The sequence below is a fragment of the Ziziphus jujuba genome, chromosome 9, assembly GCF_031755915.1.
Source record: "Ziziphus jujuba cultivar Dongzao chromosome 9, ASM3175591v1".
Classification (NCBI taxonomy): domain Eukaryota; kingdom Viridiplantae; phylum Streptophyta; class Magnoliopsida; order Rosales; family Rhamnaceae; genus Ziziphus; species Ziziphus jujuba.
Window position 1 is genome coordinate 9,472,452 of NC_083387.1, and position 26,573 is coordinate 9,499,024.

At 33.5% G+C, this 26,573-nt stretch overlaps 5 protein-coding genes across 14 annotated transcripts; 4 read left to right on the top strand and 1 right to left on the bottom strand.

The window, feature by feature from the left end:
• The first annotated feature begins 114 nt into the window (after window positions 1-114).
• On the top strand, window positions 115-3,369 carry LOC107426906 (uncharacterized protein At1g01500). 7 transcript variants are annotated; one of them, XM_048480729.2, is made up of 4 exons: window positions 115-520; window positions 1,297-1,421; window positions 1,505-2,298; window positions 2,714-3,369. In XM_048480729.2, the coding sequence occupies exons 3-4, from the start codon at window positions 1,591-1,593 to the stop codon at window positions 2,936-2,938; spliced, it is 933 nt and encodes a 310-aa protein (XP_048336686.2). In that variant the 5' UTR covers window positions 115-520; window positions 1,297-1,421; window positions 1,505-1,590; the 3' UTR covers window positions 2,939-3,369. The 7 variants fall into 7 exon arrangements, with proteins under 7 accessions (XP_048336686.2, XP_048336682.2, XP_060676286.1 ...); XM_048480725.2 differs by having other exon boundaries at window positions 1,227-2,298; XM_060820303.1 differs by having other exon boundaries at window positions 1,297-2,298.
• LOC125421415 (uncharacterized) lies at window positions 3,199-10,652 on the top strand. Of its 2 annotated transcripts, XM_060820304.1 has the most exons (6): window positions 3,199-3,339; window positions 3,448-5,088; window positions 5,582-5,674; window positions 8,854-9,108; window positions 9,791-9,903; window positions 10,007-10,652. In XM_060820304.1, the coding sequence occupies exons 4-6, from the start codon at window positions 8,856-8,858 to the stop codon at window positions 10,355-10,357; spliced, it is 717 nt and encodes a 238-aa protein (XP_060676287.1). In that variant the 5' UTR covers window positions 3,199-3,339; window positions 3,448-5,088; window positions 5,582-5,674; window positions 8,854-8,855; the 3' UTR covers window positions 10,358-10,652. The 2 variants fall into 2 exon arrangements, with proteins under 2 accessions (XP_060676287.1, XP_060676288.1); XM_060820305.1 differs by lacking the exons at window positions 3,199-3,339; window positions 3,448-5,088 and having other exon boundaries at window positions 5,112-5,674.
• Window positions 5,668-8,741, top strand: LOC132805401 (protein ALP1-like). The gene is made up of 2 exons (XM_060820306.1): window positions 5,668-8,197; window positions 8,276-8,741. Exons 1-2 carry the CDS (start codon window positions 8,095-8,097, stop codon window positions 8,620-8,622), a joined length of 450 nt encoding a protein of 149 aa, XP_060676289.1. The 5' UTR covers window positions 5,668-8,094; the 3' UTR covers window positions 8,623-8,741.
• A 1,465-nt stretch (window positions 10,653-12,117) lies between the features above and the next one.
• Window positions 12,118-15,654, bottom strand: LOC107426920 (BTB/POZ domain-containing protein At1g63850). Its single transcript, XM_016037230.4, has 2 exons — window positions 14,226-15,654; window positions 12,118-12,645 (listed from the first exon to the last, which is right to left on the bottom strand). Exons 1-2 carry the CDS (start codon window positions 15,462-15,464, stop codon window positions 12,367-12,369), a joined length of 1,518 nt encoding a protein of 505 aa, XP_015892716.3. The 5' UTR covers window positions 15,465-15,654; the 3' UTR covers window positions 12,118-12,366.
• A 6,110-nt stretch (window positions 15,655-21,764) lies between these two features.
• Window positions 21,765-25,756, top strand: LOC107426926 (probable receptor-like serine/threonine-protein kinase At4g34500). 3 transcript variants are annotated; one of them, XM_016037239.4, is made up of 8 exons: window positions 21,765-22,587; window positions 23,541-23,645; window positions 23,738-23,860; window positions 24,012-24,182; window positions 24,305-24,434; window positions 24,515-24,724; window positions 24,840-24,898; window positions 25,357-25,756. In XM_016037239.4, the coding sequence occupies exons 1-7, from the start codon at window positions 21,965-21,967 to the stop codon at window positions 24,864-24,866; spliced, it is 1,389 nt and encodes a 462-aa protein (XP_015892725.1). In that variant the 5' UTR covers window positions 21,765-21,964; the 3' UTR covers window positions 24,867-24,898; window positions 25,357-25,756. The 3 variants fall into 3 exon arrangements, with proteins under 3 accessions (XP_015892725.1, XP_048336749.1, XP_015892722.2); XM_048480792.2 differs by having other exon boundaries at window positions 24,861-24,898; XM_016037236.4 differs by lacking the exon at window positions 24,840-24,898 and having other exon boundaries at window positions 21,767-22,587.
• Window positions 25,757-26,573: the final 817 nt, after the last annotated feature.

Below are 26,573 nucleotides of genomic sequence, written 5' to 3' on the forward strand. Positions count from 1 at the left end.
ACCTTGTAATTTCACCAATTGAAAAAGTTTGCACGTCCTTTTCGACACACAATGAACCTATCTGTTTTATTTATTTATTTATTTATTTTCATAGGATAAGATCTAAAGAATATCCTAATGCACACTAACCCCCCTCTATGAGAATAGTATTATTTTAAGTTTATTTATCACTAAAAATCAAAGCTTTGTCAATTGAAATTTGATTGAATTGAGAGTAACCCATTATTCTTTGGGACATTTCAGGATTTGGGTTGTTCTTATTCTTGGATTTGATTTATTATTTATTATTATTCTTTTTGAAGAAAATCTGGAAAAACCCAGTCCTTTAGTTGAAATTTGAGGTCTTGGATAGCCCCTTTTTTTTTTTTTTTTTTTTCCCCTGATTTTGCAGATAGTGCTTTCTTGTGGCTATAGTTTTTCCGCTGTGGGGACGAAAGCTCTGTTTTGTTTCGTTTGGAAGGAGATCAAATACTAACAGAGGGCTTAAAGGCTGAGATTGAGGATGTGGGATATTAGTGTGGTGAGCATTTCTCTTTCTTTTCTTTTCTTTTTTTTTTTTTTTTTCTGGATATTAAATAAAACTTTGTGATTAGAGAGAGCTTTTATTTTATTGTCTTTTGTATGACGTGAGAAATGTGTCGTCTATTGCCTGCAATTTCGTTGGAGAATGAGTGGATTTATATTGCTTTAGCACTGTGTATTGGTTAGTAATAAGTAGTTTGCTGGACAATTATTTCGTTGTAATATCAATTGAATTGCATCGTTTTTCTGACAAATGAAAATAATATTTTATGGTTTCTGTTTCCACTGTCAGCCTTTATTGCTCTGGTACTGCTGGTATATTTTCCATTTTCTGTTTTCCTTTTTGGTTTCTAATCCTCCTTAAATCCATGGGCTTAGAATCATATTTGTGTATATTTATAGTTGGGTTCCGTTTAGTCTCCGAATTGATATTAGCGCTGAGTTTGATGCAAATTTTGTGTAAATTCACTTTTCTGAGTTGTTAACCATTTTGATTGGCTTTAGTCATCAATGTTTGTTGGGTTTCATAATTTCCGACTTTTTGGATTTTTCTCCAATAACGTCCCATCTCCTTATCTCTTCTTTATCTTTTGTTTTTGCTACTGGTTGGTTTTTTCCATGGTGCTTTTTCTCTGCCAATTATATGCATTTTGTTTCTTTGTTTAATTCTTACAAATTATTTAGTACATCTATGACTCCTGTAGTGTTCGAGTTCTTTGCTTCATGGGTTTCATGTTTGATCGAGTTTAGCTTTTCCTCTCGCCATCTCTTTAGCTCTGGGGTGTGTGCTACTGGTCGCCTCGTTGATGATCATAGATGCCACAGTCTGATAGTTCATCAGTATCATTGAAAAATGTCTTTCCTTTTTGTCACATACTAATCAGCCGGATATTTCAATGGTTGCTTCTCTTTTGGTTAGCCAATCTCCTCCCAGTAACATTGAATAAATTGCTGTGATTTTTATTCATTGATATGGATGCAGGTTTTGTATGTTCATTTGAGTTCTTTGTATATGGACTTCCCCAGTTCATCAACTTGATTGAGGTGGAAGGAATTCATTGAGGGGCCATGGAGAATTCTTATGAGACATCAAATGGAAATGGGCCAACCGATAATGGCCACATAGTTGTGAGGCACTCCCCTAACCAACCCTGCATCAAGGTATCACTACCTTGGCTTGATATTAAAGTTTTTTATGTTAGAATTAGCAAATGTGAGATCGATGACCCCACTCCTGTATACCTCATGCTAAATCATGTTCCGATGGATCCGGACACCCTTCTTGAAGTTAATGGAGTTAGAACTAGTATCAATTCAGATGGGGAAATGTCCCTTCTCCGAAGGGATCGAATAGATAAAAAATCTGAAGAAGCTACATTTGTAAGCACTGATAGGATAAGGATGACTGGAAGTGTTAAATTTCAGGTTTTCGATAAGGATGTGCTTGTGTTATCTGGGGTTTTAGGATTGTGTAATGGTAATGGTCACAATGGGGAAACAAATCATCAAGTGCAGGGATGGAGCATGAGCTGTGAATCAGATTTGATTGCAGGCACTGGCATCTTTAGAGGGAAGCAATTGATAGGTGCAGAATATGGTTCACCTACAATTGAGGTCTATATTGCAGGGTCATTCTTGGGCAGTCCAATTATTTTAACAAAGACACTGCAGCTTAATCCTAGGAAGAAGCATCTGAGGAAGGGGTTATTAAATTCAATTCCTGAGTATGAGGCAACAGAAGACTCAGAAGGTGCTCTTTCGACTCTAGCTCCTCGGGTACGGATTTCACAATTAATCTTGAAAATTTAAAGTGATAGTATTGGTTTTGAACGTTTTCCAACTTTATTTCTCTGCTATTTGTTTAACTAACTACAGCCATGTTAGATCCTGTAGATGCCGTCCAGTCGCTGATTAAAGCATATTTTGTTGAACCAGAACCTAAGCCAAAAAACCCAGTCTTCTTGCTCTGAAATTAAATTGGGTGCCTTGATAATTATCCCAGACATGAAATTAGTTTATGCAGCTGGAAGCAGTTTTCCTTTCAAGATATTTTTAATTCTAACATAATATTTTGGTATATTTCTGAAAGAACTGTCAAAATTTTTCTTATTCAAATGCATTGGAAGGTGTTACTCTAATTGTTATTTACACCAAGCATCCGGCCTTCTGCTTTATTTTTCTACTTTAACAGGTATCAGAATACCCACATCGCAAGCCAGAAAATGAAGATTATGACCCATACTTAGGGACAGCGTACTTAGAACGTGAAGATGGAGAGCTTTCATGGTTCAATGCTGGTGTGAGGGTGGGTGTTGGAATTGGTCTTAGCGTATGTCTTGGAATTGGAATTGGAGTGGGCTTGCTGGTTCGGACCTATCAAGGCACCACACGAAACTTTAGAAGGCGGCTATTATAGTTGATTAGTATTTTTGCCATTTCCATTGTAGCCTAATATAACTAGTAAAGCTCCTTTATGATCCACATACAGAAAGAGAAAACTTAATGGTGTTTTTGAGGTATCAGAATTTCACTCAGGTCTCATGTCTGTACTCTTTTGAGTGTAGGTAATTCGCGCCTTCATCATTTCTCCTTTATTATCTGCATTAGGTTTTGTCTATGTAAGTCAACAGCTAGAAGGATTGGTTTAATATCTAGAGAAAAAATTCCTACACTATTTTTTAGTTTCCAGGTTTCCAGGTAATGAGCGAACGTGTTATTGAGTCAAGATCCTCATAATGTTAGCAATCTGCTTTGAGACTTCTTCATCTGTAGAGGCTATTGTATATTCTCAAAGATGCTGATAGCAATGGAATTTTGGTAATGGATAAGATATATTTGCAAATTTAATCTTTGGTTTTCTTGCATGTCTGGCCTTTATTTTTACACTGAACTCAGATTCATTGTTTCTAATCTGCACCTTTCCAGGGCCGATATCTCTTGTTGTTGGTTGTCTATTAGTTCAGCACAAGCCATTAAATGGGAGGTAGAGAAGTGGATAGTGAGGATGTGCAGCAAATTATGTTTCTTTGGTTATGCTTATGGAGATAAAGAAAGACAAATCAGATAAAAAAACTAATCAAATGTGTCTGAGTAGGTCTGGTAAAATCTTACACCACACGATAACACGATACGAATCTACGTGATAATTTACAAATTTGTGTTGAAGATATCGTATCGGATTTATATTAGTGTTATCCAATAAGATTTAATAAATAAATCGATTTTAAGAGGTGAAACACAATAATATATGATAAATCTATTAAAAATATATTTTTTTGTAATTATACAAATTCTATATTATTAAAATTACTTGTTTTATTGTTAAATATGTATTATTTTGTTTTTTTTTTCAGTTTAATTTTTAAAAGATATGAAAACAAATAAGTCTTTGTAGGATTTTTTTTTAAAATATTATTTTATTATTTAAAAGCTAAACCAAATTAAAATTTTTAAATTTGTATATATTTTTTATGGGTTAACGATCAAATTACGGATTACACAATAATTTAACGAATGAATCTAAATTTATTTATTTTTACATAAAAGTTTAATGGATTGTATTTAAGTTAACTAAATTCTAACACCACAAAAAAACGATTGTACACAATATGTCGCCAGATCCAAGCTAGAGTAGAACTACTAATTGTAGGAATTCTCTAGCTTTGTTTACGACCATTCTTACTTCCCAGAATAATATTGTAGTTTCGCCTACCAACTTTAATATCTAATCGTGGGAATATGCTAAGAAACACTCTATCCGAGGAAAGATAGCAATTTTTGATGGTGGCATTTTGACAAAGGGTCTAGAAGTTTTTGGAATGGTTAAAAATTTGTTTTGACTTTGTTTGAAATTCTTGCTTATGAATGGAGTTCATATATGACATGAAAAAATCAGGCGTACAAGCATATTCTAATAAGTTTAATTTCACATGTGAGATTAATTTAATTTCTGAGATGTTGAGAATCTAGTGGCAATTAATTTGATTTCTGAGATGATGAGAATCTACTGGCAAGTCTTTATGATTAGCTTTGCTAAATTCATGCTAGAGCACAGCCCCTGTTCAATCAACCTACATTTCCACGCTAGTCACATACCAAATTGTATACAAAGGATGGGCATTTTCAAACAACAAAACCATTAGGGTGTGTTTGGTTTGTCGGATTGGCCAGAATTGGATGGGACACAGTCCCAATCTGCTGCTTGGTTGATCATTTTGAGCTCGGGACAGGTTTAACCTAAATAGTAATTTAATCCCAAATGATCGGGACACAGCTGACCCCGTCTCCCCCCCTAGGTCATTTTTGTCCCAAACTCAAAAAAGCCCTTGTTCTCTCGCGTATCGTTGCCTCGCGTGGAAGATCGAAGGAAAAATCACAGCTGCAACTCTCAGAGAAAGAAACATGGTTGATGAGTATCTCTATCTACATCTCTATCTGTTTTCTTCTCTGCATCTCTATCTGTTTTCTTCTTGATGTATTGTGACATTTCTTCGTATAGGCCATCTTATACTCGATCTGGAAAGGGCTTCCATTTGCAAGTAAAACCCCAAACTCCAAAGAACCCAGGCAAGTGTCATCTTTCTCTTCTCTCTGTTTTGTTGTCGTGGGTGTGGATTTGAAAATGTCATATCTCACCGATATATCTTTAAAAAAAATAAATAAATAAAAAATTTCCTTAAAAATTTTACCCAAAAATCGTTAGTTTTTTCTCTGCGTTTGGGAAATTTTTTTCCCTCAATTTGTATTTTCTTTCGGGTTGGGAAAGGGCTTCCATCTTCCTCTCTGTTTTATGTTGTCGTGGGTGTGGATTTGAAACCCACTTTTGATCTCTCACCGAGATATCTCCATACAAATGTTTTGAAAACTAAAAACATAACCAAGTTTTCTAACCATTTCCATTTTTGTTCTCAAAAATACTTGCATTTTTTGGTTCATTTTTTAAAACCAAAAAATTTAGTTTTTCCTTTCTTCTTTCTGGTGATGCGATAGACTAATTGCCTCTCTTGTTCCCAAACTCTTTAATCCTCTTGCATCCTTTCACTAGCCTTCTTTGTCACAGATGATGGTTAAATCGCTGGCACTGGAATGCTTGCTGGTGTAAAGCTTATTGACTAATGGTTGGCACAAATTGCTAGATCTGCAGACTAAGATTGTAAGCTACACTTTCGTTTTCTTTTATTTCTAGCATGATAAATCTGTTGTAAAGCTTTTCAGATCTTGGTTTTAGACACGTATTTCGATTTTGACGGTCTAGGCTTTTATTACTCTCACTCCTAGATCTTATATAGTGTAAAACAATGTGTGGTTTTGTTCATGTCTCTGGATATGATCATGATTATTGCTTCTAACGTAAAACAATGTGTGGTTTTGTTCATGTCTCTGGATATGATCATGATTATTGTTTCTTTTATTTTGCATTTGGGTCGTAGGGTTGCGTTATTGCTTGCTTTTTATGAGTTTTTCAGGTTTGGATTGGTTATTGGCAGTATTAAGATATTAATGTTTCTACTTGAAAGGCTTATAATGTTATGTCTTTTCATCTCTTGATAAAGTCTCTCTCTAAATGTTCTGATTGGATAAGTAAAAGTTATAACAAGGTATCTCATAATCTTTGTAAATGGGCTGTAATTTTTTATGTTAGGGGAAAGGCTTTTTTATAAATGAATTTTCTTAGCAAAGAAAAATAATAATATATTAAAGATTTTGGAAACAATTGTTTACCATGTCTGCTTGTTTCGAGAACCAGTATATAAGCTGTGTGATATGAATAAGAGCCATATGGTTGGAGAAACTAAGTAATTTGAATTTGTCAGGTGAGGCCCATGGAAATCCGCAGAGGTAGATTTACTGGCCTGGACCGAACTATATTCAGTTTGGTCCAAAAAACATTTTCAAAAGTCCAGTTTAAGTTATCTTAGTACAATCCAACATCCCAAAGAAACTGGACTTTTTGAAACTCCTTTTGTTACAAGTTCTCTAGTAAGCCATGCCTATTTATTAGTTTAAGTAAAAAATTAAAAATTAAAAAAATAAAACGTGCGCGCACACATGCAATAACAAAAACAAGACAAAAACTGTCTGATCTCATTGAACCATCCCCAACTTTTATAAGAAAGACATCAAACTGAAATGCTCTTGTAGTGTCTTGATTCATGTGATAAGATAATATCAGGTCATTACTCTTCAACTAGATACCACAACTTGCATCTAGGGCAGGTTCTTAATGTGCTATAGTCGCTTGTTAAAGAACATTCATTCTATATCTTTAGTTGTGATGAATAGGACAATATAAGTCATTTTAACACTTCTCCCATTAAACTGGTATATTTACTGCCTCAGCTAATCTGGGAATGACCAAAGATTGCAAAAATAATGCAGTGTGAAGTTTGAAACAGGAGGAGCAGCTCCTGAAAATGCATTATATTCATGTACTTAAACCGTTCAATTTCAATATTAACGTGTGCTGTTGGAACATCTATATGTTAGGGTAGCTCTCTCTTCTATTTGCATTGATTTTAGAGTCTGGCTTATTGACCAAGGTTATCAATGTTTGTGAGGGTCCCTTGTGTAGCATGTATAGATTAGAATGAAGTGTTTTAGTTTCATTGATAAGTTTTTGGTTTCATAGCTGAACTAGTTAAGCTTTTGCACTAAAATGAAGTTTGAAATTTGAAATTTGAAATTTGTTTTAGATAGAAAAATTATGTGAATCTCTTGGATTTACAATAATTGTAGGGTATTTTACTTCGAGAAGAGCATTACAGAAGATTTTGGCTTTTGTTTGTATGGTCTTCTAGGAAGTTTCTATACATTTTGCCAGTCCCGACATATTCATGTTTTTCTTTTATTTTATATTTACCTTTCAAGGATTCAAGATGTATATTTCATTTATAACTTGTTTAGTGCTTTTCTAATTCATAATTTGGGGGGTGAAATGTAAGAGATTTTTCAATTTGAAATGGTAAAAACAGTTCTCTGCACAGTATTATAGTCGGTTATATAGAATCTAATAAATATTCTCTTACACTCATTTTCTAGCTGATCTTGATAGGGTCATGATTACTAATCTAATTTACAAAATTTTGTATTTTCTATTGGTGGTTTTCATTTGCCATATTTGGGTATTCTGGTTACCTTGTGTATGTTGCGGGGTGGTGTTATTTTTCTACAAATTAAAAATGGAATAACATAAATGAAGATTCAAGTGACAGTAAGTCGATATTTCACTAGATTTTGGAGAGACAATAAGTCGATATTTCAATTCTGTGTTGCATGGAGTACTGCGCTTACATAAGATTCTGTTGAGCCATCCAAAACCTGTATCAGATAATTGTTTAGATGATAGATGGAAAGTATTTAAGGTACGTTTGTGGAATAGCTTCGTTATTAATATTATAGTTCAATTAGTTGGAACATTATCTGATGTTAGTAACTTTGTTAATGGCGTAGAATTGTTTGGGAGCTTTAGATGGAACTTACATTAAGGTGAATGTACCAGAAATCGATAAGCCAAGATATCGCACAAGAAATGTTGAGATAGCCACAAATGTTTTAGGTGTATATAATCCAAATATGGAATTTATATTTGTATTACCTGGTTGGGAAGGTTCCGCTTCAGATTCAAGAGTACTCCGTGATGCATTAAGTAGGCCAAATGGGTTAAGAGTACCAACCGGTAAGGCTAATTCTCAAAATTTAAATTGTAGTAACCAACATTGCATACACTAATAGGAGATATGTTTTTACTTTTTAGGTTATTATTACTTAGTGGATGCTGATTATACTAATGGTGAAGGATTTCTTGCACCATATAGAGGAACAAGATATCACCTTTCTGAGTGGAGAGATGGTTGTGCACCCATAAATCACGAAGAGTATTTCAACATGAAGCATGCATCTGCTAGGAATGTCATAGAAAGATGCTTTGGGGTTCTTAAAAAGCGGTGGGCAATTTTAAGAAGTCCATCTTTCTATCCTATTGCAACACAAATCAAGATCATTACCGCATGTTGCCTTATACATAATCTTATTAGAAGAGAAATGATAACTGATCCTGGGGAAGTTGAGTTTGATAGGAGTGAAGATGTTGCCATTAGCTAAGCAAATGTTTGATGAGAGGAGATGTCATGGACATTAGTGGTTTAGTGTTTTAATGCTCTTGTAATTGTTTTATTTTATACTGTTTGTTAAACATCTTGGATCATTTATATGAAAACCAATTTATATTATATGCCATTGTTGTCATCTGTGAATGATTTTTTCTTATTTTCTTGCTGTTATTTGCTTGCTGTTATTGTATTGTTGAAATCATAAAAATTTGTATTTTAATAGAAATGGAAGTTGGAGGTAGCAGTCACGATATCCGAGGGATTGAATCTAGACGTACATGGAGTAAAGGGGAGGAAGATGCTTCGCTGCTTATTTTAGATGAGGTTATAGCTAGTGGGCAGCGGTGTGACACCGGATCATTCAAGCCTGGCACAATTACTATGATTGAGAGGCGATTGGCTGAGATATGTCCTAATTCGGGCTTGCGAGCAAATCCACACATTGAGTCAAAGCTGAAAAAGTGGAAGAAACAATACGGTATACCTGGCAATTCGTGTTCGTGGGTCGTGTTCGTGTCAACCCGTTTAATAATCGTGTCAAAAATATCTGACCCAAAAACGACCCATTTATTAATCGTGTCAGGTACCTAAAACACTAACCCCACTGTTTATAAACAGGTCAACACGACACGACCCGTTTAACACGATTATTTTAACGGGTCATGTTGACCTATTAACCCGTTAACCTGAAATTGATCTATTAACCCGAAAACTAACTTATTAACCTGTTAACCTAAAAATTAACCTATTAACCCGAAAAAAAAAATTATTTTTTATTTATTTTTATGTTTTTGTTTTATTAAAGATGTATTTTTTGTTTTTAAAAAATTAATAATAGAAAATTATTTTTATAAAATTTTTAATTTATAATATTTTTTAGTTATTAAATATTATATTAGTGATAAAATATTAATTTAAAATTAAATTTAAATGGGTTGTAATAGGTGTATAATCGTGTTGGGTTGAAACTGACACGTTTAATAAATGGGTCGTAACGGGTCAATTTCGAGTTAAACAGGTCAACCCGAAAATGACACGATTAATATTCGTATTAAACGGGTTGACCCGATTATAACCCAAACCCATTTATAATAAATCCAAACTCATTTATTCCGTGTCGTTTTCGAGTCATGTCGTCGTGTCATGACCCAAATTGCCAGGTCTACAATACGGTATAATATATGATATGCTAAACAAAAGTGGCTTCGGATGGAATGACTCTCTTAAATGTGTGGAAGTTGATAATGACAAAGTTTGGAAAGCATATGTGCAGGTTTTGAAACTTTGGACATGAGTTTTCATTGAATTTTTTCACTTGATATATGAAGTTATGTTTTTCTATTGTTTACAAATAAAAGTTTGTTTTTTTATTTTAGAGTAACCCAAGTACAAAGGCATGGAGAAGTAAACCGTTTCCACTATATGAGAGGCTTGCTAGTATTTTTGGAAAGGATCGGGCAACGGGACATGGAGCACAAACTCCAATTGATATGGTCAATGATTTGAATTTGGAGAGTGGAAATGAACAATTTAATGATGTGTGTTCTCCAATGTCTGTGAATGAAATCCATAGTGAACCATCTACCCGACCCAAATCAAGAGGTAAGAGAAAATCTGGATTGAAGGATGATGACATTGTGAGCGGGTTTGGCAATGTAGCAGAGAAATTGTTTGATAAATTGGCTGCAAAGTTAGATAATCTGAAGCCAATTATCCACAATACTTAGCTATGGAGCTATACAAGTTACGCTTCTCTGTTGATGACAATTTCGAAATCTCTAAGGCAATGAGATTGGATCCATCGAACGTTGAGGTTTTTAAGATTATTAGAACGGATACGGGCAAGATTGAATTTGCTAGAAAAATTTTAAATTACTAAGTGTTGTTGTGTATCATATATTTAAGACTATGTATGAGGGGATAATAACTATGAACACTTGGATGTGAACTTTATGGACATATGTTGTATGGTTGTTTATGGACATGTAGTATGGTAATGGATGTTAGTATTTAATTATGTATGTAAAGACACTTATATGAAACATGTGTTATGTTTTAGTGTATTAATATGCACCTGATTGATTTAGTTAATTGTTATTTTGTCTAATTTTATTATTATCTTATTATATTATGTTATAATTTATTATAATATGCAGGAACATTAAATGGCAAGGAGAAGAGTTTATGTTATGTTTGAAGGTAGACAATCAGGAATATATAATTTTTGGCGTGAATGTCATCAACAGGTGCAAGGATTTAAGGATAATTTATATCAAGCCTATAATACAACTAAAGAAGCTGAAATAGCATATGCTGAGTATGTAGAATGAATTATGAGGAATCTAAATGAGGCAAATCCAATACAATATATCACCGCGCATACACGTACCAACTTGAATAATGAGTGGCGTAATGGTTTTATAATCGGTTGTTTGTTTGAATTACTATCAATGGGTGTATTTACTTATTTGGCATATAAGTAGATTATTGGTGTAAAATCAAATATATACATTTGTATGGAGACAAGCATGTGAAATCGTACTTATCAACAAGTTTTTAATTAAATATGATGTTAACTTTATTTATTTATACATATGATTTAACATATTATAATATCATTTTAATTTGTTTTGAAAACCATATATTAACGTAATTTGTGGGTGTAAAAAAAATTACAATTTAATTACAATGTAAAAACAAAATTACAATTACAAAATTTCATTACTTAACTTTATTTCTCATTAATTTTTATTTATAACATATTATGTTATAATTTAATTTTCATTTAATTTTAAAATTACAAATTAATATAGTTTGTGGATGTAATAAAAATGGTAAATGAAATATGTAAATAAACTTTATATCAATTTCCAATATTAATTAAGTACATTATTTTTTATTATAATTATAAATAGAATTTTATAAATATTCTTTTAAAAAAAATTAAAAAATTTTAAAATAGTCCAATCCAGTCTAATCCTGTACCAAATATGGAACAGCTAGTCCATCATTCAGTCTGAAACTATACCAAATACAGGACTGTACTATTCTATCATGTCCGATCCGAACCTGTCCTACGTACCAACGTACCAAACGCACCCTTAGAGCTTGATTTCTTACTTGAAATTTCCCTCATAAAAGTCAAACGACTATATTTATGATTTGTTTGAAATAGCTAATAAGCAAGTGTCGGAGAAAATTTTTGCCGTAATGGGTAACCAAATTAATAGGCCTTCCTTTAAATTGTCCAAACGACTTTCTTGTTAACCTTGGAGAGAGCATACTGCAACCAATGAGACATTTTTGAAAATTAATTTGAAGTTAATATGAAGATACTCGAATGATGAACCAATTATCCAGTTGAAATCTAGCCCTGTCAAACTCCAATTAGAGTGTACATTGCGCAATTGCGTTGTCCAATTTTTTATTTTTTATTTTTATAAAAAAAATAAATAAAACATAATAGTTAACAATCATGGATCAAAGCTAGAAAAATAAAATTTAATTAAAATATATATTATTAACATTATTATTATTGACATAATAAGAACTACACGATCAAAAGGCCCAATTTTTACAGGTTGAGCCGATCCTAACAACTTGCTAACTATGTACAATGCTTATCCTAAACACAGAATGACATTAAAAGGGGGAGAATTTCATTCTAAAGCGCCATAAAATAAATGGCACTGAACATCACCACAAACGGCATTGCAAAGGAGGCACTAGTTCATTACTAGCGTTGGTTGTCTGCTTGAGGGGGACAAGCTGCACGGCGGAACCAGGTGTTGAATGCAGTAACCAAGTGAGGACAATCTTCAACATTTCGTGTTGAGAAACTGAGGCACTGCTGCAACAAATCCTGCGCATCTGACATGGAAAGCGTGGAGATGATTCTCAGGAATGTCTCTTCCAACTCCAAGTAGAGCGATTTATTACCGGGCGAAAGAGGCGAAACATTCTCTTTGCATACAATCAGAACAGGAAGCCAATCTTTTACCAGCTTCTTTCTAACCTGAAACATTGAAAAAAGAATTGAACATTAACCTTGATCCATCACGCTTCTTTGGAGATCTAAGACCCAAAAGAGTTCCTTTCGACATGCATATAACTTAAAAACTTTTTGAATCCTGGTCTACTTTTCAAAAGAACTAAGAAACAAACAAAAGTCAATTTTTCTCTCTCATGCGCGCAAGTCTCTATTGTTATTCAACATAACCATCAGTCTTCTACCAAAAACAAAATCACCAATCAACTTTTTGGAAATAAACATTCTCCATTCAAAATTAAAAAAAAATAAAAAAATGAAAAAGTATATAAATAAATAAAAATTACGTAAAGAATGGAGAAATCCAGTTTTATGTATCCACCATCAACACACATTTATTGCTTTTCTAAAGAATTTCAATTATGAGACTTAATAATGAACAACTGAACAATTAGCCGCTGGAAATAACTTTAATTGAGGACAGAAGAATTGTTTCCCTTATAAATATGCAAATCCAACTGCTAAAACACATATGATAGTACTGAACAATCCAATAAAAGACTCATCAAACCGCAGGTCCCAATCCTCGAAGTAAGCAAATAGCCAAATATCATCTAGCAACACAGGTAAATGTAGATAAAACCACCTCTAATTTACAAAACCTACCTCCTATCTAAGTTAAGCATTATAATTTATAAGTTCTTTTTTTTTTTTTTTTTTTCTTTTTTTTCCCTAAACTAAAAATGGACAACATGTGCAACGCAATGCATACAAGGCAAATCCTGTGAGGCATTACTCTAGCACTGCTTCATCATCAATCATTAGTATAATATTGAATTTGGACCTATGACCGTCTAAACTAAAAGCACTTATGCAAATGCTACACTCAAGAGACAAGTTCAGAATTCTCCATCCAATGGCAAATAAGCTTTCTACAGGGTGATAGGGCATAGCCTCTTCAACATCCTAGCTTGATTCCTTTCATTTTACCAACTCTGCCAATATTATCAAAACTTTTCTCAATTTGCTAAATACTTTCTTTTTGTTTTCATCTCGTACCTAATTTACTTTCCTGGGGTGACCGAAGCACATAGAAACTACTAAAAGACTGAAGTAAGAAAAGTTAAGAGCAAGCATGCCATTAAGGGTGATAATGGACCCATGACCATAAAGTAAAGGAGTCTATCACTGGCAAATGCCCATTAATTATCTCCAGATGAGAATTATTGTACATCCAAAAGAATCATAGTATGGAACAGAAAACAATATAGTGGATATGAGATCCAGAGGAACTGTAACAGTTTGATGAAAAAAGCTAACCACCCACCAATCCTAGCGATATATAATGCCATTACCAATAAACTCAGTTGCTCATATTTAGATGCTGGATTCAACTAGCAGTGCATAGTGCATTTTCTAAGGTATGACTCCAACTTCAAAGAGAGGAATAACATAAACACAGAAGGCTGAAAATAAAAATAAAAATCAAACACCAATGTTTCAAATTTCCAACTCCAACCTAGAAAATCCTTAATGAAATGTGATAGAAAAATAAAATGCTCTTCTTCAAACTAAAAAAACTAAGAAAGAGAGATCAAAAGCACTACCTGTCTGGCAGCCAAAATGGTACCAGCAGCAACCGCGTTGGCAAGCTTACATGTGCAGCGAAGCACCACAGAAGGGAGCCCAGGTACAATATTCCTCCAAGCATCGTCCCGAAACGCCCTCTGCAAATCGGCCGTAAAGGAGTCCTGGTCGCTCCACTCCTTCACGGCAGTATCGGCCACTCTGAGTTCGATCATCCTCTCGACCAGCCACAGTAAATGCTTGCCATTGGTCATGGCGGTGTGCAGATTCAGCCTCTGAATAGCCTCCGTCTCATTATGATCCCCTCGAAAATCAGGGCTCGAATACTCCTCCAGAGACTCCTTCACCACTTTCAAGCACCTCTCGAACACTCTCTCCAGAACCCTCTGTGCCGATTCTTTGGACGACAAGTCCCTCAACAACTTTGCCACGAACGCCTTTACGAATGCCATGTTGGGATGGTTGTGAATCGCCGCTAGAATCAAACCGTGAAGCATTTCTTCGCACGAATCGTTTTTCCCAGGAGAAACCCTAGAGATGAGCTCCTTGGACTCTTCCTCCCTAAGTAAAGGTATCAGATCCATAACCCTCCTTTCCTCCTCATCGGTCCACGGCACGGCTTCGAGGAATCGGACGCAGGACCTAACGCAATCCTCGAAAAGCAATTCTAGGGCAACGGGGAGGAGATCGAGAGCTATCGTTGCGCTGCTGATTGTGTTTGAAAAATCGCTGGTGTAGAGCAGTTCGAGGACTGTGATACGAGAATCAATGGAGCCTGAGGTGGGTGAAAACCCCAGATTGATGCGGAGCAACTTCTCGCCGGTGGTTTCTCCATCGTCGTCGTCGTCGTCGTCGTCGTCGTTATCGCCGGAACTGCGTTTCTGCCATCGGTCGGATAATAGGGCGGCGAAGTACTGGGAACGACGGAGCACGTGGGAATGGAGGTAAAGGAGTATATCGGATTGGGTGGTGGAGAGGGAATCTGGGTCGGATTCAAAGTGTGAGACCTCGACGAAGAGACGGAGGAGGACGTCGGCGGACGACGAGTCGTTGAAGACGGCGTCGTTGGTTGAAGCTGGGAGAGAGTAGGAAGTGTGGGTGTTGTGGTGGGTTTGAGAGACTTGGGAAAACGTCTTGTCGGAGAGATTGGAATCGATAACGGCGACGGTGGAGGAGAGACGGCTGGCTTTGGCGGAGGCAGTGGCGGAGGATGCGGTGTGTCCCACGCGCGGCCTCTTCTTGGATCCTCCTGTGGTCATTTTCTGTTGCAGAGCTAATAAAAAATAAATAAATAACTGGGTGGATGTCGTTTGGATTGGGAAGTTAAAACAAAGGGATTGCGTGAAAGAGAACAAAAGGGTTTGTACACGTGGACTGCTATATGAGCGAGTATCCTTTCACTTGAAGCATAAAGCTTAGTGTTGAATTTTCTTCTCTTTTTTTTTTTTTTTTTTTTTCCTGCAACGACGAGCATGTGAGAACTGATAATTTTTGTTTTTTGTTTTATTTTGAAATATTTCAAAAATTAAAAAATGTTGTCCAATTCACATAATATACATATATATAGATATAAAATATAGTTTTTTTTTTTTTGCTGAAAGAGATATAAAATATAGTTGTACCATTTGAAATTGGTTTAAAATATAAAAATGAAAGAAAATGTAGAAAGCGAACGTGGAATGAGTACAGGATAAGAACAGGATGAGCACATTGGTAGGCAATAGAAGATTGGTTAAGGGACAAAGAGATATTTTATTTATTTGGTGAATGAGTCAAAGATTGGATAAGGTTGAAGTATTGAATTTAGGGCAATCCATTACTTTGCACAGGAAGGAAGGACCTTCATAGACACGTGATTTGCACGCTTCATTGTCAACTAACCTTTTGACAAGTGTTGCGTTTTTTTTGGTACTGACGATAAGGGGTTGCTTTGCATGATCTCCATAGTCTTCATCTCTGTCCAATTTTTATTTTGTAATTCGTCACCATCAATCAATCTAATAGACAACATCAAACTATTTTATAGACAAAAAATAATTAAGTAACTGTAAGATCTAATCCATTAAAAATAAAAAATAAAAATCAGAATCATTGTCTTTGGAAAAAAAAATAATAATAATAATTAGTTTTGTGCCAATGGTTATGCCCACACGACAACACATTGCAAAAATATGTTGGCTGCATCACTAAAAACTTAATTAGTGCTAGCAAAAAAAAAAATTAGTGTTAGAAGTGATAATAAGATAATTTGTACAGCAATATTTATAGTTATGTTGAATGATAACCATGTCTAAAGATTATCCAATTTTTGAACCAAACCCTTGTAGGAGAATACCCTTCAAGATCGCTCCAAAGATGAATTGATCAAGAAGCTCATTAACTGGACCAAACACAATCTAACAGTTAATACAGTATATATATATATATATATAACACATGTTTAAATTGATTTATTACTGATAATTATGGGGACAGTGGAGTGGATTTCCATCTTTTTTTTTTCTTTTTTCTTTTTTATAGTTTTACCCTAATCCAGATCAATGAATAATAACGAAGCAAAAAACATAAATTCATTACTTTTGCTTGAACAATGTTGGGCTGTGCTTTAGAGTTAGTGTACGTATGGGCGCATTCATTACGCTTTCCTGAGCCCAAAGATGAAGAGCCATCAGAACCCAATAATGAACATCTTCTTAGCCCAATTTTGTTTTCTTTTTTTGTTTTGTTGAAACATGCTTAGCCCATTTTTGGGTTGTGACTTTTGATAGCATTCCATTGGATTCACTTTTTCTTCTATATATATATATATATATATATTTTTAAGGAGGCAATAAAAATATTGAATATGATATAAACTTTATCAATTCTTTTGTCTTTCTTTTCGATAAATCCTTTGGTCAGCTTATGAAAATAGATGTGATATTGTGATAAAATATGTACATTTAAATTCAATTCCAAGACCAAAAATGAGAGAGAAACTATTTAACTACGGAATGACTTAAGACGGGATCTAACACTGTTTTTTTTTTTTTTTTTTTTTTTAAAGAAAGATCTAAACTAGTTAAAAATATTATTTTAGACCGCAACAATATCAACTTAATGCATGAATATATATATACATATATATACCTATTAAAATAAAATAAAAACACATGAATATATAGGCCATAATCACACGGCTCCATGTAGATAGACTATTGAAAGGAAAAGTAGTACTATGAATGTCATTTCCATGCACTAAAATTAAAATGTCAAAAATCATCAATCATATTTAACCTGTATTACCCATACTTTATATCCATATTTTCATAAATGAAATTTATGTGTAATATTAGTTAACATAAGAAAAACAATAGATAAAAATTGATACGTGCAATACATAGATTGTTGCATTATGAAATTGCAGGGAAACCTCAATTATGTATTACTTTTCTTAATTATTCCAAATGATGATAAATCACTTGAAGTCAATCAAACTCAAACTCCCAACCATGTGTTCCTTTAATTTGTCTCCAAATATTTCAGAAAAGGTTTGTTGCTTATATGTTGGATGGTATGGTACTCAAGTGCTATGTGGTTAAATTGATAACCAAACACAAATAAAGGAGGTGCAAAAGATCATTTTCCATATACTAAACCATAATCATGATGAGAATTAATTAAAGTTGCATCATCGTTATCCCTTTCTTAATGAGAATGATAAAGGTCCCTGTTATGGAACAAAAAGAAAAAGTGAAGTGTATTATTTTAAGTAGGCAGATCACCTTTTTAGTTGTTAATTATACGTTAAAAAATCCCACAAATAATTGCATGATTTATGGATTTGAAAAGAAATCATGTAAAATATCTGGTTAAAATCCCATTTGGAAGATGGCTATAGATCAAATTCTCCTACTGGCCTACAAGCAACAAGAAAATCCAAATGTGTATGTATTGAAGGCCAAATTGGTATATGATATAATTTGGGTCCACAAAAGGAAGACACATGAAATGATGAAAAAAATAAAACTACCTTAATAATTAAGAATTAGATATATTGCAGAGTGGACCCAATAAATCTTGGGTGTGTGTGAAAAAAACTTCAAAGTTCTACCAATAAACACATGGAGGCAGCAGGGCATGATAATATTTCCCAGTTTGAAGCAGTAGCAGGGAAATTGTGCATGAAATTTCCAAATTTCAGAGTCTTTAATTTGTGTTTTAATTTGATATAAAGGCCAAGCTAATGGGATACACATTTTAGAAGGGAAAAAACAATCCAAGGAAGCTTCAATGCATATACAATTCGCATTTTGGATCGTGCTTTTTCCTTGTGTCTTGGTAAAATAGATTTTTATTTAGTCCTTACAAAACTTTTTTTTTTTTTTTTTTTTGGGGTCAAATAGTCCTTACAAAATCTTTGGCTCTAGTTCCAATGAAACCCTTCATAAAATCTTGAAAGAAAGATTTACAGTTAATTTGTTCCCTTATCCTCCTTGCATTGTACAAGATCATATCAATCTTTTTTTACTCACCTTGTTGCTAAAAATATTCCGTTGTCATTTTCAACTGGTCAATTTATTTTGCAATAAAAAAATTTCGCTAAACCTCATTTCGGTTAACACATCATTATCGTCAGGCCCATAAAAATGTTTACTTAACAAAATACCAATAGTCCTTAAATTATGTTCTAGCACAAAAAATATAAAATAAAACATAAAATTGTTCTTACATTGTTATTTGAATTCAAGTTATACGTATTATATAATTTTTAAATTGAACAATAGTTTTTTTTCTTTTTTCTTTTTTTTGGTAACAACATACAGTAGTATTGTATATCATAGAAAAGCCTATACGTAAGAGACTTATGCTTTAATTCATCTAAGCTAAAATGTAAATTCTACAATTGCACACATTTGCCTATGTTACTTTATAGAGTTATATTTTATCAAAATCATGTTCTAAATATGAAATGAAATCAATGAAATCCATGTGGCAAATGTAAATTGTGACATTTTATTATGCTGAATTGTTGATTGTCTCTCATATTTGTTAATCTTTTTTCTTATTTTGCTACTTATTATTAGCGAAATTATTATTGATATATTAGTGGCTGATTGACAGCATTTATATCATGTATTACTACTTTATTTAAAATTCTAGTTTGAAAAAATAAATATTTAAAAAAAAGATTTAAACTGTCAAAAAAAATATATATGTATCTTTGAATTGACTATCATCAATAATAATAAATAATATTTTTCTTTTTTTCTCTCAAATAAAACTTTATAATTTATCACCATTTGAAGAAAATATTTTCTATGCATTTTATTTTACTTTTATTTCTTTGCTCCTACTTGTTTGGTTGCAAAATTTGAATAAAAATGTGTAAATCGAAGAGTGGAGGGAAGAGCATGGCCCATTTAAAGGATGGAGGCTCCCTCGATCCCTTAGATTTGAAGAGGATTCAACATTAAAACGTTCGAGTCACTCAAGTGGTTCAAACTCATGGGTTTTTCAAGATATCATCAATGTCGGACGTCCCTACGCTCATGGGTCCCATTTGACAGACAGACTTACATCTTAATATATATAACCTCCATTTCCCATAAATTTACAAGAAGCCCTTCCCTTACAGGCCCTTAACTCCAATTTCATTTTGTTACATCGAATGCTCATATCATTTGTCTTTTTTTTTTAAAGAAAAAAAATCGAATGCTCATGTCATATCTTTTGTCTTTTTTAAAAAAAAGAAAAACGAAAAAAAGGCTCATGTTATTCCATAACATTTTCGATTATTATGTACAATATAAATCAAATAACATATCAATTACCCAAAAAAAAAAAAAATCAAATAACATATAATTTTTTAAATTATATATTTAATTTAAAATTTGATGATGAAATCTATATTTTTCATTGTAAAAAATGTAAAATAAGTAGATCATACAAAATAATTATTAAATATACAATTATGAGTGACTTGTGATATTATGTTATTTATATACCATTACATGAAATAGTTCTCTCTCATATAATCTTCTTTGTACAAGGCCTATAGAAAAACAAAGGAATTAAGAAAAAAGAACAAACAACAATAACAAAATAATAATTAGAATATGGTGGGATAATGCAACTATATTAACATCTAAACTAAGCAATAGGAATATTAGGGTGAAATTCCCTTCTTTTTAGTTTAAAATATATTATAATTACATTAAAAAAACTAAAAAATAATCCTTAGATATAATTTAATAGCAAAATCATTATTTTTCTAGCCAAAATATGAAGTTTGAATTTCCTATTCTAATATATATATATATATATATAAAACAAAGAAAGACTATTACTGTATTTCTATTTTCATGCCATCGAGATCTAGTATAAGAAAAAATCAAGATATATTTTATATTGATTAATTTCATGATGAAAACTATATTATGATGTTTGGTAGAGATATTAAACGAAACGGAATTAAAAAAAAAAAAAATTGCCTTCAGAAGTTTTTATTTCATCATTCAATGAGTCATTAATGTTTTGTTTTGTTTTGTTTTTTTTTTTTGGTTAGCAACCAGTCATTAAATGTTGCTAATATGAACCTCCTTTGTTGTTGTTGGGGAAAACTTTAAACATATGGTTCCGAAACATATTTTGACATATGGACTACCTTTCTCTTTCCCATCAATTTCTTTTACCATCTTTAAAATTAAAAATCTTTAGTTTCCCAAAAACAAAAAAAAAAAAGAAAAAAAAAACATTTTAAAAAATCTTTAACTGAAAAAAGTGTCCAATAGCCAGAAGTTATCCCAATGCCTGAATTCACAAACCATTGGCTCCTACCTAATCTTTATATCTTCTTCTTGTTCTTTCTATTTCTCTTCCAAGAGATTGCTAATTTTTTTTATTTTTTATTTTCAATATAGTTCTTTTATTATTATTTTTTTAACATGAAATTACTATTAGTTAGGTGGTGAGTTGCATTAGACAATCACACATTTAATATGGTAAATTAAGACAGTGACCGGGATTCGTTGGAAACCCAAAATCTATCTATCTATTGTCAATAGATTAGGGTCTACGAAATAGTCTCATACAGTCAATACTCAATAGACATACATATAAAAATGGTGGTTAAAACTTGTAATTCAATTCCATTATTGTCTCATTTCCAATTGTTAATCAGAGCTCTCACCCGCATTTATTTGCGTAACTTTGGTTGCTATATGAAGATTGAAGATGTAATACTTAAATAGTCCAGAAATTAATTCTTTATTAATTATTTTTTTTTTTTAAAGAAAGAAAATTGCAATAAAGGATGAGAGCTTGGGGAGAAAATAAATTGACCGTAATCCGATCTTCACGGTCGCCTAGGCTAAATTGGTCATTTTGAATGGACAGGTGTCAAACGACTAGTGGTAACAGGTTTACACTACAATAGTCTAAACAGTGGCATTAAAGTAATAATATGAATTACTAAACCTGAAGAATAAAAGCTCTCATGCACCTTTATTGTTTTTTTCTTTTACTGTGCTTTGCTTTTCCTTTTGTATCCGTTGAAACAGCGGACTCTCTCTCTCTCTCAGTGGCTCTAAAATCTGTCTAAAGCTCACGTCAACTGTAACACTACCAACGTCTCTCTCTCTCTCTCTCTCTCTGTCTCTCTCTGTCTCTATCTCTTTCATTCTCTTAAAGACCCATTTTTATTTCACACATTTTCCCGAGAAAATTCATTCCTCAAAAAAAAAAAAAAAAAAAAAAAACATTCACCTCGCCGGGAACAATGTCGGATTCCGGCAATTCTTCCGGCGAGAATCAAGGTTCGGTGTCCTCTATCTCCCACAAGCTGACCTCCAAAACTCCGTTTCTGAGCTTGAAACTCTACGCAGTCATCGCAATCCTCGTTCTGTGCGTGCTCGCCACTTTCCTCCTGATCTTTCTCTGCGTCCGCACGAATCGGATATCGCGGAAGCGCAAAATGCGCGTGAAACACAGCTCGGGTTCAATCCCATTGGTAACGAAAGACATCGTGGAGATCAAAGCTGCGGATCGGCCGGCCGAGAATTGCGTGAAGAAGAAGGAGGTGAAAATCGTCGAGCACAACAAGGGTTTGAAGAAGGAAGAAGCGCATACTCCTCGTGATGTCATTGATGAGGAGGAGAAGGAGTTTGGTGATGTTGAAAAAGGGAAAAGTAGCGGAGGAAGTGACGTGTCAGGCCGGAGCGACGCGTCGGTGGAGCCGCAGAATATTGGGTGGGGTCGATGGTATGGCCTGAGGGAGCTGGAGATGGCGACACGTGGATTCGCCGATGAGAATGTTATTGGAGAAGGAGGGTATGGGGTTGTGTACAAAGGGGTTTTGCAAGACGGATCTGTGGTCGCCGTAAAGAATCTTCTTAACAACAAGTACGTTGAATTTTTTTTTTTTTTTTTTTTTTTGACATCTTTCACCTTCTCACTTTTTTCTGTTGCTATGCCTTGTCCAATTATTACTAATTTTTTTTTTCTCGAGAAAAATTGCTTGGCACATTTTCTGTGGAAGTAAACATATCATATTAATTTTGACAACTAAACAAACTCATCAGTTAACTTTTTAAGTTAGTTTGTTTAATATTTGACAGTTGAACGTTCTGTTATGATAGTTTTTTTAACTGTAAATTAAGCAGAGTGCAACTTAGATCTGGACTGTATATGGTTCTATTTCAGCAGTAAACTGTGTTCTTTGAACTTTTCTTGTTTTGGGTTATTACCAAGTCTATAGAGACTGCTTTTGTTGCGGGTCTTGCGGGTATAATAGGAAAAGTGAAGGATTACTTTGTGCTTTTTTTCACTTTTGTTCTTTTTCTATTTTAGTTTTATATAATTTCTTTTTAATGATTCGTGTTTTTCGGTATTTTTGTTACTTTTCGTTGTTAGGCGTGCCTTGGAATTTATTTTCATCTTTTTTCTTTGTTCCTTTTTTTTTTTTCAAAAGAAAGGAAAAAAAAAAAAAAAAAAAAACTACTCAGAAAATGCTGAAAGAATGATGTCATTAAATTCTGGGAATTTGAAACATTTTTCTGGAGAAAATAGGTAGCTTCTTTTTATGAATTCGGGATTTCCAGAAAAGGAAAGAAACAGAATGATAGTGTGTGCAAACACTCCGCTAGTATATGTGCAAGCATTTTTTGTTTTTTTGTTTTTTTTTTTTTTCCCAATATTGCCCGAGGCTTTCTTAACCTGTAAAATTTTATGGAGTGAAATTGATTTTTCTTTGTGAATGTATCTTTAATAGAATTTTGTTATAGCACTGTTAATAGGTTGCTCTGTCTACCGTAAAATCATCAAACTTTTGATATGCTGTAACATCTTCTTTGCAGGGGACAAGCGGAAAAAGAGTTCAAGGTGGAAGTTGAAGCCATCGGGAAAGTAAGGCATAAGAACTTAGTTGGTTTAATTGGTTATTGTGCAGAAGGTGCTCAAAGGTAGATTTCTAACTGTATGTGTAAGTCAAATTGATAAAAAAGATTGTCCGTGATTTTTCTAATATCTGTTGAAACTACTTCCGGTTGTTCAGGATGCTTGTGTATGAATATATTGACAATGGCAATTTGGAGCAGTGGTTGCATGGTGATGTTAGGCCTGTCAGTCCTCTAACCTGGGATATTCGAATGAGGATTGCCATTGGGACAGCAAAAGGGTGCGAAACTCTAATCTTTTGCTTGTGCTTTAGATAGTGGGGTTATCATAAGCTATGTGTGTTTTAGATATGGTTGTGTCCTTTTTATTTTCTTTTTTTCCTTGATGTTTTATGATGATATCAAACTTATGGTTCTTGGATTACATTGCAGGCTTGCCTATTTGCATGAAGGGTTAGAACCCAAAGTTGTTCATCGTGATGTAAAATCCAGCAACATTCTTCTGGATAGAAAGTGGAATGCAAAAGTATCAGATTTTGGACTGGCCAAGCTATTAGGGTCTGAGGCAAGTTATGTGACTACCCGCGTAATGGGGACATTTGGGTATGTGATTTCTCAAATTGCTAATCAGTTTTTGATAATGATGGATAAGTCACGTTAGACTACGGATGTGGATTTCATCTTTACAGTATTATTATTAATGTTCTATCATCGTTTGGCTGCAGATATGTCTCCCCAGAGTATGCAAGCACAGGAATGCTCAACGAAGGAAGTGATGTGTATAGTTTTGGAGTTCTACTCATGGAGATAATTACAGGAAGAAGCCCAATTGATTATTCCAGACCAGCTGGAGAGGTGAAATAAAGTTTCCCCTTTTTCTGCATCCATGTCTAATGCCAAACTCACTGTTATAACCATTTATTTTCGTGTTTCAGATGAACTTGGTTGATTGGTTTAAAGGAATGGTTGCAAATCGTCGTGGAGAGGAGGTTGTTGATCCTCTAATTGAAGTTCAGCCCTCTCCAAGAGCCCTGAAGCGGGCATTGCTAGTTTGCCTCCGCTGTATAGACATGGATGTTGTTAAGCGACCAAAGATGGGGCAAATTGTTCATATGCTTGAGGCAGATGATTTCCCTTTTCGAACGGTGAGCCCTGTTTGCTCTCCGTGAATCAATTTGGATATAGTCTATTACATGTTTCCTCCTGACAACCTCCGTCACTCCTCTGATATTGTTAAATTTTTATCATTGATTTTGCAAGCTTGCATTCTTTCACACACAGGCATGAGCAGCAGTGCTAGGAATTTCACCGAGCACTAGGTATAAAGTACACATATTAGATTAAGAGGTTGCATGCCCTTATTGCTAGCTAATGATTGTTGCTTGCTAAAATTACAGTTCTAACTATCATTACTGGTATTTCAGAAGTCTTTATATATGTGTTCCTCTCAAATTTGTTAAGGTTGTAATTGTAGATTCTAACTTCATACCAACAATATTATAACAAACTTCACAGCTTTTCGAATTTGGTCAACTTTTGGACAGCTTATTTAAAACCATATATTACATATCTTCGAAGAGAAATCATTATTTGTGAATGAGTAATATATACATATATATCTAACCCAAAAGGAAATTAATTGTTTCTGACAAAGATGTTTGTATCATTTTATTTGAACAATTCCCAATACTTCATTTTCTTGACAACAAGAGTTTTTCATTGCGATTGGTTGTGTTTTACTTTCTGCTTCCTCAGTTATCTGTTTGATGATCTACAGGAACATCGATCAGCCAAAGACAAAGATTCTCTCCAATCCAATGCAACAACTGTATCTACTAGAGTTCCAAATCAACCCAAGCAGTCCAGGGAAGATGACGTTGAGAGACCAAGATGGAGATGATTAAATTTTTTGTTGGAAATATATGGTAGTTCCTGAAGGCTGAAGATCATTTTATTTTGTATCATAATTTTTCCATTATTTTGCCGATATGAAATTACAAAGCTTTGAATGTGCATATAATCCTCTTGAATTATCCTTCCTGATCTCATATACGTTCTATTGTTGTATTGCGGCATATTATAAATTGATGGGCCTTGTAAATATGTAATACTCCTTATCATGTGAAAATTTACAAATCCAGAATACCAATGGCAAAGATCCTACTGCTTGCATTTCATTTTTCTTCTTTTATTTGCCTAACAAGTCCTAGTTTTTGCTTATCCTACTAAAAATAAGAGTCCTAGATTGCGCTTAGATCATAGGAAAAATTGACCTTGCTACTTGTGGGAAAAACTATCAACATTGCTGGTGATTTTAACATGATCATGAATTTAGTGACACTCTATACAAATTTTATATAAAAATAAATTTTCAGTAATATTGACATGCTAAAAATTTAGTAACATGAACGTATAAATGGATGGATAACATGTCAAAAATTTACCAGCTAGCGGAATTCTTGGTAACACATAATGTGTCTATGTTACTTCAAATTATGTTTTTGTTACAAAATGTGTAAGGTGTTTCTAAATTTGTGTTGAGTTTGTGGTCACTGGTCATATTAAAAATACTATTGAGAGAAATTAAATTAAAAAATTACAAATTGTTTCTGAATACGTGTTAGGATAGTGTTTTTTTCAGAAAAAGGCTTCTCTAGAATCTCTTTCGCTTTGAAAATACTCATTTAGAAAAGTATGTGCTTCGATGTTTCATCTGTTCGACTGGAATTCAAGCATTGTCTGATTTTCTTTAAAATTTTAGTTGCCACTTAATGCCTCAAGTTTTAAAGCTTTATCAGGAGCCTTTCTTTCTTTCTTCTTCTTCTTCTTCTTCTTCTATTTATTTACTTATTTAATTTTTTTGGATAAAATAAAACTAACTCTTCAGAAGTTACCACCACCTACTTCTCACCAAGAACCAACAATGAAGTCCCTTCGGTCACCAAAATTGCAAGGCAGATTCTTAATTATTATTATTTTGATTTGGTAATATTA

What these genes read in the sequence shown, in the direction of transcription:
- LOC107426906 (XM_048480725.2), top strand. Translation starts at nt 1,591, where the DNA reads ATGGAGAATTCTTATGAGACATCAAATGGAAATGGGCCAACCGATAAT. An exon ending in TTTCGACTCTAGCTCCTCGG is followed by an intron (nt 2,299 to 2,713) that starts GTACGGATTTCA and finishes CTACTTTAACAG; the next exon opens with GTATCAGAATACCCACATCG.
- LOC132805401 (XM_060820306.1), top strand. Translation starts at nt 8,095, where the DNA reads ATGGAATTTATATTTGTATTACCTGGTTGGGAAGGTTCCGCTTCAGAT. An exon ending in TGGGTTAAGAGTACCAACCG is followed by an intron (nt 8,198 to 8,275) that starts GTAAGGCTAATT and finishes TTTACTTTTTAG; the next exon opens with GTTATTATTACTTAGTGGAT.
- LOC125421415 (XM_060820304.1), top strand. Translation starts at nt 8,856, where the DNA reads ATGGAAGTTGGAGGTAGCAGTCACGATATCCGAGGGATTGAATCTAGA. An exon ending in AAAGTGGAAGAAACAATACG is followed by an intron (nt 9,109 to 9,790) that starts GTATACCTGGCA and finishes CCAAATTGCCAG; the next exon opens with GTCTACAATACGGTATAATA. An exon ending in TTTGGAAAGCATATGTGCAG is followed by an intron (nt 9,904 to 10,006) that starts GTTTTGAAACTT and finishes TTTTTATTTTAG; the next exon opens with AGTAACCCAAGTACAAAGGC.
- LOC107426920 (XM_016037230.4), bottom strand. Translation starts at nt 15,464, where the DNA reads ATGACCACAGGAGGATCCAAGAAGAGGCCGCGCGTGGGACACACCGCA. An exon ending in CCATTTTGGCTGCCAGACAG is followed by an intron (nt 12,646 to 14,225) that starts GTAGTGCTTTTG and finishes TCAATGTTTCAG; the next exon opens with GTTAGAAAGAAGCTGGTAAA.
- LOC107426926 (XM_016037236.4), top strand. Translation starts at nt 21,965, where the DNA reads ATGTCGGATTCCGGCAATTCTTCCGGCGAGAATCAAGGTTCGGTGTCC. An exon ending in TGTGCAGAAGGTGCTCAAAG is followed by an intron (nt 23,646 to 23,737) that starts GTAGATTTCTAA and finishes CCGGTTGTTCAG; the next exon opens with GATGCTTGTGTATGAATATA. An exon ending in CGCGTAATGGGGACATTTGG is followed by an intron (nt 24,183 to 24,304) that starts GTATGTGATTTC and finishes GTTTGGCTGCAG; the next exon opens with ATATGTCTCCCCAGAGTATG.